This window comes from Phycodurus eques, chromosome 7 (genome assembly GCF_024500275.1).
Source record: "Phycodurus eques isolate BA_2022a chromosome 7, UOR_Pequ_1.1, whole genome shotgun sequence".
Lineage (NCBI taxonomy): Eukaryota > Metazoa > Chordata > Actinopteri > Syngnathiformes > Syngnathidae > Phycodurus > Phycodurus eques.
Genome location: NC_084531.1, coordinates 19,989,491 through 20,001,207, shown reverse-complemented (window position 1 = coordinate 20,001,207; position 11,717 = coordinate 19,989,491). Strand labels below are relative to the sequence as shown.

The following is an 11,717-nucleotide window of genomic DNA, read 5'->3' as shown; positions in this document are numbered from 1 at the left end:
AAGAGTTTGTCCTTAGGTTTTGCCAATTTGACAAAGTCATTTCAGAGTTATATTTGTGATATAAAACTAATCTGGATCCAGATTCCATGGAAGGGGTGTGAAGTTTCACACAAATTCCGCCCCATTGGGTTGAAAACAATATTGGATATGTCTGGCAATCTTGTACATGTCAATAGCAGATGCTGGCACTGACATTATCACACATCTAATTATCTGATTTTGGAATGTCCTATCGCTGTGTCAAAGTGCACACAGTTTGGGCAATATCTGCCTCTACAGAGCTCTGTATAAAAGGTACAGGTGGCTAAATGCAGTCTTCTCTTTTGGCGCTGATGTACAAATTTTTCACGACATCTGTGTAAAACAGGCTTACACATTAACACAAATACCGTAATTTGTCGTGTACAATGCACAATGTTTTTTTCCCCAAATTCATCAAAATATACATAGGTATACTGTAAGAAAAGCTTTAAAATTCCTACACATTGAAATAAAGTATACTGTTGCAGTGCAGTGGAACTTCGATAATGTCATAATTTGCCAAAAGACATTTACTCCATGTCGCCATCGTGCACAGTATATTTGAACCCAGAAGCTAGTTTAGCCTTGTCGTGTCTTTTGGCGTAGTCCTGACGGCCAATAAATAAATGTAATTTTTTTTTTTTTTTTTTACAAACAAAGATGTCGGCAGTGTGGAACAGACAACACATAATTAATCCCATTTTTTACAATCATTGGGCTTCATCTTGTCAACTCAAATGCGACCGAATACACTCGTTACCATGGCGATGAAAACAAGAGTGGATCGTGCCAACTATGAGGACAAAATGGGGAAAAACGTGTGTTGGTGGTCACCGGTGCCCAGGACAGAAGAGGACATTCGTTTAAGGCTTGCTTGAGGTATGTTCACGTACTTTTAATACGATACGGCTCGAAAGCAGGCAACAAAAACATTATGTAGCCTAGCAAGCGAGTGGTAGCACAAACGGTTGGACGTAAACATGCCGCCGTTCTGTCGAATCATGCTGCAAAGTTTCAGTTTGGGTTAAGTCATTTAACTAAAAATTTAATTACAGTAAGTTAGCACTCGTTATTTCTGTCATGTAATGTTGGTTTGACCTGACTGATTAGAACACAGGATCTGACTAGAGCAGTGAAAATTCATTGAAAATAAAAAGATGAGAAAATTACCATTTATGTAATTTTATGGAAAAATGCTATCAGGATATTGTTATCGGGATATAAAAAAATTATATATATATATTGTATATCAGGAGATCAAATATCATCCATATCGCACAGCACTACCTCCAGGCATCACTATTTGGCGAAAAACAATACATAAATACAACGAGGAGTTAAGAACATTTAGCAAGATGTTCTCCGATCCCACTCAACAGAAGGCTTGAAAAAAGATTGATTACTGTCCTCCATAATCAAAGAAAATGTAGTCAAATGCAATCTCCACTGTAGTGACAGTGTAGTAACTTTCCCTTTCTGCAGCAACTTGAATGTCAAACGATACAAATGGGAAATTCTAAATAATTGCAGACAGGCTCCACTGTATGCAGAAGTGAGAAGAGGAAGTGTATATTTCAAAGAGGAAACGTGTATATAAAAAAAACATACCTCAGTGCACCTTCCTCCCAATTTAACCACAGTAAAACGTGTGTGGCACAACCTGCACCAATTGCAGTATTTTGATAAGAACATGGATGGCGGTGTGTGGGGACCAAATCCCACATGCTAAACTGGAGGAGGCCATGATGCTGGGAGTACAATATTAGGAGGTACACACAATAGCCTGGTCACTCGTCAGGTCATGACAGTATTCTGACCTATAAACTACCCTCAGACTATGTGCATCACTGTAAGTGATGTCCATCTGCTGCCAATAACTCACCCTCTTTAAAAAATGAGAAGGCCAAAGAGGACCTCCTCAACACCATTTCTTTTAAAACAATACACAAACAAAATGCAAACAGAGAACATCCTATTCCATGCAAATATGCAATTGGAATGTGTAGGTAATCATGTTGGGTATTTTTGACCCGTGGTCACCAAGAATGACATACGGGAGCCGTATTGTAAAAAGAAATGAAGCATCAAGAGTTCTAAAGCTAGATATACACAGCATGGTTCAAGTGAAAAGAACGTGCCCTCCCCTACAAAAAAAGACAAAAAAATCTGCATTATAGTGGGACAGCGATAACTGAACTGCGATATAGCGGGGGTTTACTGTATTGTGTCAAGCCGAGCACGACCTCATCGAAATACGCCAACTGATAACACACCCACGCCTGCCCAGCCACAGAAAAAATATATATATATATATATATTTTTTTTAAAAACACCAGCTGTCAATCTGTTCTTTAAAAAGTGGTAAATTTATTAATAATCAATATATAAAGAATCTATAAACCCAATAATCTGAGTACACCTATTGTATCTTGAGACCGAAGTAAATTGGAATGTCCATAAAAAAAAATAAAAAATACCTGGACAATTAAGTACAGTATACAAACAATAGGTACATGACATTAACTAGAAGACACATTCAAGTAGACTTGTACAACATATGATTAACCCCCCCCCCCCAAAAAAAAAAAATCACAATACATGGTATTTTTCTTAAACCTACAGGAACATGAGATGCATTCGCAGGCCAGGAAGCTTCAGGAGAAAATTAAATGGAAATGATTCTGAGTATTGGTCATAGTTGGCGATCAAAAGTTAAAATATTAAGTTTATTATCAAGTCATATGGTGTCTCTTATAAATAAAACAATTCATTATAAATAAAAGATTTATGGTGAACTCTCCCTATACCTTTAAAAAGTATGGACATGAACATCTGCTCACTTCATTCCTTCTTTTCCTCATGCCACTGTCTTTTTGGACAGGTCCTTGCAGGCAGCAAAATGCACACAAATAAACACACAGGCATTCACACCAGGCTGCAGGATATTACTTTTGGTCTTCACGAGTCAAATGAACAGAAACAAGGGCCCTGACTTTCCAAACTATTCTTAGTTCCTCTCTCTATCTTTTTGTAAATGGAATCATATAGTCAGCTGAAACATCGCGACTCCACAAAACTCTCAGCATTTTTGCACGCTGACTCATACTCTTACTGGCATAGTTTATGAAGCACTGAGGTAAATCTGAATAAGCTTGGGCAAACATGACTCAAGAGTACAACTTAATTCCCTCCTGCTTCTGAGGCATTGGCGTGTGCGTGTACAAATTCAATGCCCATATTTGGAACCAACTCACCTCTGCCCTTCTCTATGTGAGCTCAATTCCTTTTACAGGTTGGAGCATAATCCTCTATAGTCTGGGCCAAAGAAGGAGGCTGACCTACTGAAGAACAATCCACTGTGATTTTTGTTGTTGCATATTTCCCTCGTTTCACCCTTTTTAGTACCAACAATCTATTTGTACAACAGCCTACAGAAGATCATCAAAACCAGACCGGAGACACTAACAAATAGTACCCTCTCTTTTTGACTCCACTGTTAAAGCTTTGCAGATGCTGTGTTTGCTCTTTCTGTAGTGTTTTGCAGTAAAGACATCTGACATGAAACATGCTGGGATCCATGATCGTAAAAGTAATTAGTTGCAGCAACCTAGTGGCACCACCTGTTATTTCTTTCCTGAGGTGGCAGAAGGGGTGTATTGGAGGTGTGGCACTGCATTTGATTAGATTTTTTTGGCACTGTATCTAGTCAAGCAACTGTCTTGAGAAAATTGTAAAAAATGTATCATTTCAATACTATCGTTCAACATAATTATTTATCATAATATTACCCACCCCGGCGGGTGACTGGTTAGCACATCTGCCTCACAGCTCTGTGGTCCTGGGTTCAAATCCAGCCTCCTTGTGTGGAGTTTGCATGTTCTCCCGTGCCTGCCTGGGTTTTCGCCGGGTACTCCAGTTTCCTCCCATATTCCAAAAACATGCAAGGTAGGTTAATTAAAGACTTAAATTGTCCGTAGGTGTGAATGGTTGTTTGTTTTCCGAATGGTTGAAATGGTTGTTTTCCCTGCGATTGGTTCACGACCAGTTCAGGATGCTGGGCTAGGCTCCGGCACACGCGAGACCCGAGCGAGGATAAGCGATATGGAAAATGGATTGACGGATTACACTACAACCAAGACTGTGCATGACTATCAAGTAAAATGCATGTCTTTTTTCTAATCATTATCCAGTATTAGGGCTGCACGATTATGGCCAAGGCGGCACGGTGGATGACTGTTTAGAGCTTTCAGCCTCACAGTTCTGAGGACCCGGGTTCAATCCCCGGTCCCGCCTGTGTGGAGTTTGCATGTTCTCCCCGTGCCTGCGTGGGTTTTCTCCGGGCACTCCGGTTTCCCCCCACATCCCAAAAACATGCATTAATTGGAGACTCTAAATTGCCCTTAGGTGTGAATGTGAGTGTGTATGGTTGTTTGTTTGTACGTGCCCTGCGATTGGCTGGCAACCAGTTCAGGGTGTACCCCGCCTCCTGCCCGATGACAGCTGGGATAGGCTCCAGCACGCCCGCGACCCTAGTGAGGAGAAGCGGCTCAGAAAATGGATGGATTATGGCCAAAATAATAATCACTATTATTAATCATGATTATTCCTCGTTAGGGAAAAATCTATTTTTATTGCACTACTTTTAACAATATGTAACAGTTTACAGTTCAAAATTAATCTTTAAATAAGAATAAATGATATAATATATATTTTTTTAATTTACCCCTCCAAAAAAAAAAAATTATACTTTAGCAAGGGCTAACTGAATAAATGTGCTTTTACAAAGTGCAATCACGAATTGCAACTTAATGGACGCAAATACAGTTAATGCATAGAAGGCAATAACATTAGGCTGCAAGCACTGACTTTTCATTTGAAAATCCCTGTCAATATAGTGAATTGTCAAGGACGGTAAGTCTCTGTCATTTTGCTTGACCACTGGTTATTCATGCATGGTCACAAACTGCAAAGAACTCGACAGTTGTGGTTCCCCTCTCTATTTACTCCCAGGGGTTTTTCATTAGGGTCAGGCCAGCCAAAAAGTTGACGTCAAGGCACCCACTACAACGATTGTTAATAGTTTCTTACGGTTATTAAATGACTGGCCATGTGCTTGGGCTGTTATTACTTGATTGAAGATTTAGTCATGAGTGGACATTTCCCTGACTACTGACCATTGAGCAAATGACAACAGTGACCCAAATGACCCCTTCTCTGAATCCCCAAATGAGAATTGTACCACTGAAGCAAACCACAGGGAGCTAAGTAGGGTTATAAAGGGAGATATTTCGTGCCTTCTTTAGCACCCAGAAGGGTAACAAGGGTCTCTCCACATAAGATCACAAGTTATAATTCATGAAAAAGAAAGTTAAAATATTAAATGATTAAAAGGAAGTCAAATTTAAATCATACCAATTTGTTCAAAGTATTATCCTTACCTTTGATCTAGTAAGAGGGATGACACCATAAAGCAGCTTCAAATTATGTCCAATTAGGCAGCGAACAATCATGAATTCACTGTTCAGCATTAGTGAAACCATTAGCAATGCTGATTCCACAGTATTTCCCCATCTCTAGATAGATGATGGATTGCAGTGTCGTTAGATGCAGGCTCTCCATCATCTAACATGACATCACCACATTTGGGTACAGGAAGAGACCAGTTTTTCCAGACCAGTCTAACTTAGCCACTGCAGCTGTCTTATGCAATTTACAGCTAGATGCACTTAAATTTCGATAACAGCAAGGTCTATGGAAAATTATCTCAAGTGAGACAACCTAACAAGAGCAAAAGTTAAATACTGTAGTATACACAACAAACATAACAGCCGAGAGCCGCAATTAAAGAAGAAAATGGCAGCCACCACCAAGGAAAGGGGACAATGGAAGGTTTTGTATGTTATGGCAAAGCGTCTAATCCAAGAGGCAGGTCAGTATAATGGCCTATTTATGAGTAGAAAAGGTGGGAGGACCAAGAGGGGTACATGATTCAGGGAAGGAGAGCTGCAGAGTTAGGGTGTTGTGGTAGCCAAATTCACAGTCCAATAGAGAGGAGACTCACAAGTTGTGTGGTGTATTAGACACTTTTGCATCCTAGTTTGAAGCACATAACATGATGTACCCCCTTCACAAAGCATGCAATAAAGCCATTACTGTTAATCCAACACAGGAGGGAATTCCCACGATGACCTAATTACCTATAACTATTGTTGCTTATCCAGTACAATAGTGTAGCTATTTTGTTCACGTATGAAGTTTCGCGTTCCCTAAATATGATTTGATGGGGATTTTGAGGAAATCTGTTTTGCGTTGAACTGTAGACTGACTAATATCTCAGATTAATTTTTGAGATTTTAAAAGCAAACCAGGTATTTAAGATAGGTGCTGCTCAGATCAGATTTCAAAAGAAAAATCTGACTGAGCAAGTGAGTTGCGACAAGTGGAGACATGAATGAATCAACAAACCTACTGTTATGGACGTTACACAACCCCATGGTGTGAACATACCATTATTGCAACAAGAACATGTTACATCTGTAAGGTTTATATGGGAATGCACAATGTTACGAAATTCTGTAAATAAACAGCTTGTGGCTTGTCGGACATTAGGACAAGGTGGTTTTGATCGAGGCAGAACAACAATATTTAAAGAACTGCTTTTTCGGCTAATCCTGGGCCCCTTACACAAAACAAACTAATAAAAAAAAAACAAGACATGAAGCAGATGGAGGAAGCCATTTTGCTGCTTATAAAGCTGATCAATAAGGCAGCGAGGTAAGGAGTGGAGATGCCTGTGGGGCATTGCATCTGGCTTTTAAACAGAATAGAGAACTTCGTGGGTTAAGAAGAGGCCATTACGTGTGTGTTTGCGCAATTCTGAGCCATCATGCTGCTAATTTAGGACAACCATCATTTTAAACCTTGTTTTTTTTAATACTCATCCAATGAATCATGAGTGTGGGCCGCAATCACCCCTCTATCATTGACACATAAAGCAGTTAAATGTACTTCCTGTGGTACTAAATACAAGGTTAAGATTAGTCACAATGTCGATGGTATTATAAAACACACAGCTCAGCACAGGAAAACAAGGAGGGCCATAAATGAGAACAAATATCTGTGGAATTCTACATTGCTTCTTGTCGACATGACACAGCTGTGCAACTTTATATTTAGCATTGACGTGGCGTGCCGAGAGACAACAAAGAATGAGTGGAAATGGCAAGAATTGTATACTGAGAGGTAAGGTCGGTCCAAATATGCTTCACAGCTCATTGAAGAGAAACTATAGCACTTCTGATGTGCTGGCTACAGTTGGGGGTCAACATTTACATTCCACAGGGACAAATGACTAAGAACATGGCGCTGCATTCCAGTTCTCACTTCAACAAGGTAAGATCAACAAGAGAAGACTGGTCACACATCAGAGTCTTATCCAGAGACTTGTGTGAATATGAGATGATGTCCAACAGATGACCTACACTTGAGGACAAGTAAACTCATTAGTGATGACCATAGTGTTGTTTGTTTGTTTTTTTACACATTATATTAATACACATCCCAGCGACTGGATTGAATGTTTCAATTATGGAAAATAAGATATTAATCTGAAGTTCTAAAACCATGAGTGAAATGTGTCATATACTGTAGAGTTGTGTGCTTTTGTGCCGACTGAAACCTGTTTTTTTATATCTCCATTTATAGTCATGACCACCAGTTTTACTGTACATGTTATTATGGTGTATGTATGCATGTGTCTGACTTATGTATGCATGTGTCTGACTTACTTTTGCACCACGGGAAGTCTTTTACATGAGTTAATATTTAATAATCAGTCAGAAAATAACATGGCAGAATGTCTGGGTCACAAGCTTCTATGATAGAGATTTATGGGAGTTTGAATATGCCATGGTTGGCTTAGAGGACAATGTCATGAATAGACGATACGGATTTTTGTATGCACAACTATCTCTTGAGAGAGAATAGTGACAACATACCAAGGTCAAGGCAAGTCTCTGGGTGAAGCTGCCTTGTTGATGGCAGAAGCTTTTAAGAAATGGATAGGGCGTACAGAGGAACACTTTTGACTCGACATCAGTTAGCAAGAATAGAGAGGGCCATTTTAAGTGCTATTTTTGTGAATTAAGAGAGGGCGAAAAGGGCTACTTAAAGCAATTAGAACACCGTTGTGCTGAATTACTCACAACGTCATAATTTCCCATGAATAAACCATGGCTATTTTTGCCTCTTATCATGTATGCCTTTACAAATCTGAAACATAGGTGAGGTGTTCTGTTATTATCGAAGAGAAATGGGCCACAATATACAGGGAAAAAATATATACAAGAATAAATTGAAAGTGGAAATTTGAGTTAGTGATACTACAAGAATAAACTCACAATTTTGCAATAAAGGAGTTGGTATGGAAGAGAAAATGGGCCAAAAAATATAAAAATCAACAGACAAGAATAAATAGGAATGTTAAATATGAAAATAAATGATAGAAGAATAAAGTCACAATTTTGCAATATATATATATATATATATTTTTTTTTTAAAGAGTATAGTAGCAATATTACAAAGTAAAGTTGACAATTTAGGAGAATCAACTAATAACTACAACAATTTAGTCATTATGAGGGGAAAAAAATTAATTTTATGAGTGTGAGGTTGGCTTTTAAACATTAAGTCAATATTAGGAGAATAGAGATAATTTCAATAAGATGAGAACTGTTGAGGATGTTGTTGAAAAGGTTAAACCTTAGTATAAGTTGCACAAAATGAAATAATCAATGTTTTGACGTCAAAATCAATCAGTCATTTCCACCACAATCGACCATCATAACTTACTGCAAAAGTCGAAAGCCTAGCAAGATATCCAGGCTCTGGAATCCTCCACAAGAGATGTGGTACTTTCATGATCGGTATCCTCCAGAAGAACCTGCGCATAGGTTTTGTGCCGGGTACCCGATCCATGCTTGGGTGCCCAGAGTAGAAATCTGTTTGCTGCTTTTTCTTGGTGGCAATGCAAATTGCCAGCAGCACTCAATCTACAGTCTCTCACTTTTGATGTGACTTTGGAAATATCTCCGTACGGGTCCTTGTTTGGTACCTTGTATTTACGGCTAATATTCAGGGCAGCTCTCAATCTGGTGTAACACCAACACATCAAAACAAACCTCAGTATAAACACACTTGCATTTATGTTTGTGTGGGAATTTCCGATACACTGTTAAAAATACATTGTTCTCATGATATTAATGCTTTATTCTCGTAACTTTACATTATTTTGCATTATTCATAAATGTATTAAGGGTTCAAATGTTTATCTAGACCTGCACCAAAATGTAATATTCTTCCTTTCAGCGCCATTGTGTAGTGTGTATGCTTTATGCCTATCTGTGCTCTTATGCAAGTCAAACGCCTCCCTGTTTGTTATCAGTTACTCCTAAATATTTGAAATAACATTGAAAGCGGCAGGCTAACCGATGTGCCTGAGCCAAGACACACCTCTTTGGATTCAGATTTTTGCTTTGGAACTTTCCTTTCCAATCTGACTGAGATGACTCAGAAGTCCTCCCAGGGTATGTTTTTAAATTCTAAAAAATGCATAGGTAAGGTACATAAATGCAATCTTTAACTCACATTTAGTATATGTTGCTCCTGATCAACCTTTAAGAAAGGACATCATTGTTACCATAATCCCTCTCAGCAGCAATATTTAAAGAAACAGTCCACCGACCAAGTTTACAGTCTTTCACACAAGAGATTTACATCTGCAATACTCGCCGTCACCCTATGACATTGTTTAGTAAAAGTGGAGTCTAATTCATTTATTTTCCTATGTTCGAAAGGAAGCACCTTATCATCGATGACGTTTTTTTTTTTTGTTGTTTTTTTTTAACAAAGGTTAAGGAACGGTGATAAAATGTTTAGGAGACTTAACTTTCCTAAGAGGCCTATTGTTATGGGAAAAGCCGACGCAAGAAGTTTGAGATAAAGAACTAGTCACACAGGTTATCAGAACTGCAATGCACCGCTAAAGCTAGTGTCCCACAACCACAATCTCAACCGTCAAGCTTGATAACTAGGAAAGGTTGTTGGGTGCCGCTTTAAAATAAAGGAACAAGAAAGAAATCAGTGGTGAGGAGCTTAAGTGGGGAGTGGTGGTGGTTTCAAAGCATGTTATTTGATGGAATTTGAGGACACGGGCTTCTTTCCACTGAGCAATTTCATCCCTGCTGCAAAACCCAGAGAGAGATAAATAGTACAAGACACATGAATGTAATGTGTGGCTATGAAATGCACGGCTTGGTCTAAACCGCATGCTATGCATTGAGGGCAGTTGGTGATCCTGCAGTTGCAGCTTAAGTGTCTTTAGAAAAACAACCTGAATGCTATCATGCGCTATTAAGACTCCAGAAAAAAAGATTAAAACGCTTAAATTCGATAAATCATAGTCAAATGTACCTTAGGCAAAAATAAAAGTCAATGTGCATCGCTTGAAATGCATACAATGTCCATCTGACTTGTTCAACCACTTGAGAGTAGCTTTAGAAAAAAATTGAACAGGTAGCACCGGGCTGTCATTACGCGCACACACTTCCTGATTCACACAACATCCGGATATTCACTCACAAAGGTCACAAAAACCCATAGAACAATACATTCTACTTAACAAATGTTTTTTTTAAAAAATTGTTTTAAAGCAAGAAGATGCGAGGTAGTTTCGCCTTTTTAACGCGGCGGAAACAAGCAGAAGCGTGTTCAAACACCCAAGGGTGCGAGTGCAACGGTTGTTTGTACAAAGCCAATGGTGTCCCAGCGCCTTTGTTGAAACTAATGGCCCAAACAGAGTGTTTGGCCTGGAAACACAATGAAGATGAAGGGATTTGAGTCGCTGTTACCCACCTCATTGTTTGGTCGGAGTGGAGCTCTTCTCCTCGCGGGCAACTTTGACTCACTTGAAAGCGGATTAAAGCCAAACTAGCCGAACCAAAAAAAATAAATAAACAACAACGACGAAATGTCTCTGAAGGGGGTAAAGTCGCATCTACACCCGCAAACGGGGTAGCAACTAGCGGGATAAGCGAAGCACACCTCGACTATTTCCTGGTTGTGTGGAACGGGGAGAGAAGGGGGGGGGTGGATACAGTAGCGCAGCGGGCTTGTCAAGTCCAATCACTATCTCACATTGGTTTCTACGAGCAAAAAAAAAAAAAAAAAAAAAAGTAAGGAGCCAGGAAAGTAGCGACGCTACTGTAAAATCAAAACTTTCCCCTCTCACGAAGCTTTCTGGACCAGAGTGCCGAAGGCAGACTTGTTTTCCACGGCGGTCGGTCTGAAAACTCACGGGAGTCAGTGTGGGCCCCAGCCCGCCAGCTTCAAAGAGGACTGTGAGGTCCTGTGGTGCGTTCAGGATACCTCGGGGGAAAATAATAATTAAAAAAATAAATAACTGCAATGACTTGAAAGAAAAACGGCGGAAAAAGCTGTAATACACGCCAATAGTGTGTAGAGCGTAATTTCAGAACGCACACTCTGGGAAGAGGTACATTATTCATTTAAGGCAGTGTTAAATGTCCAAAAGTGTCAATCAAAACCGAGCATAATAATCTTTTGATACGGAGGTAGCGGACCCAAGGGGGCACCGATGGCACGCGCACCCGCATTTTTGACCTGCCTTTTATAACGTA

At 39.4% G+C, this 11,717-nt stretch overlaps 1 protein-coding gene across 3 annotated transcripts in view; it reads right to left on the bottom strand.

Annotated features, from left to right (window-relative positions):
• vaspb (vasodilator stimulated phosphoprotein b) overlaps positions 1–11,427 on the bottom strand; it is a 37,576-nt gene extending 26,149 nt beyond the window's left edge. Inside the window, exon 1 of one of the 3 annotated variants that reach the window (XM_061680955.1) lies at positions 10,933–11,427. In XM_061680955.1, the coding sequence (XP_061536939.1) occupies positions 10,933–10,937 (5 nt within the window). In that variant the 5' untranslated portion in view covers positions 10,938–11,427. The remainder of the gene's footprint in view (positions 1–10,932) is intronic. The other 2 variants (XM_061680954.1, XM_061680953.1) reach the window with 2 other exon arrangements.
• Positions 11,428–11,717: the final 290 nt, after the last annotated feature.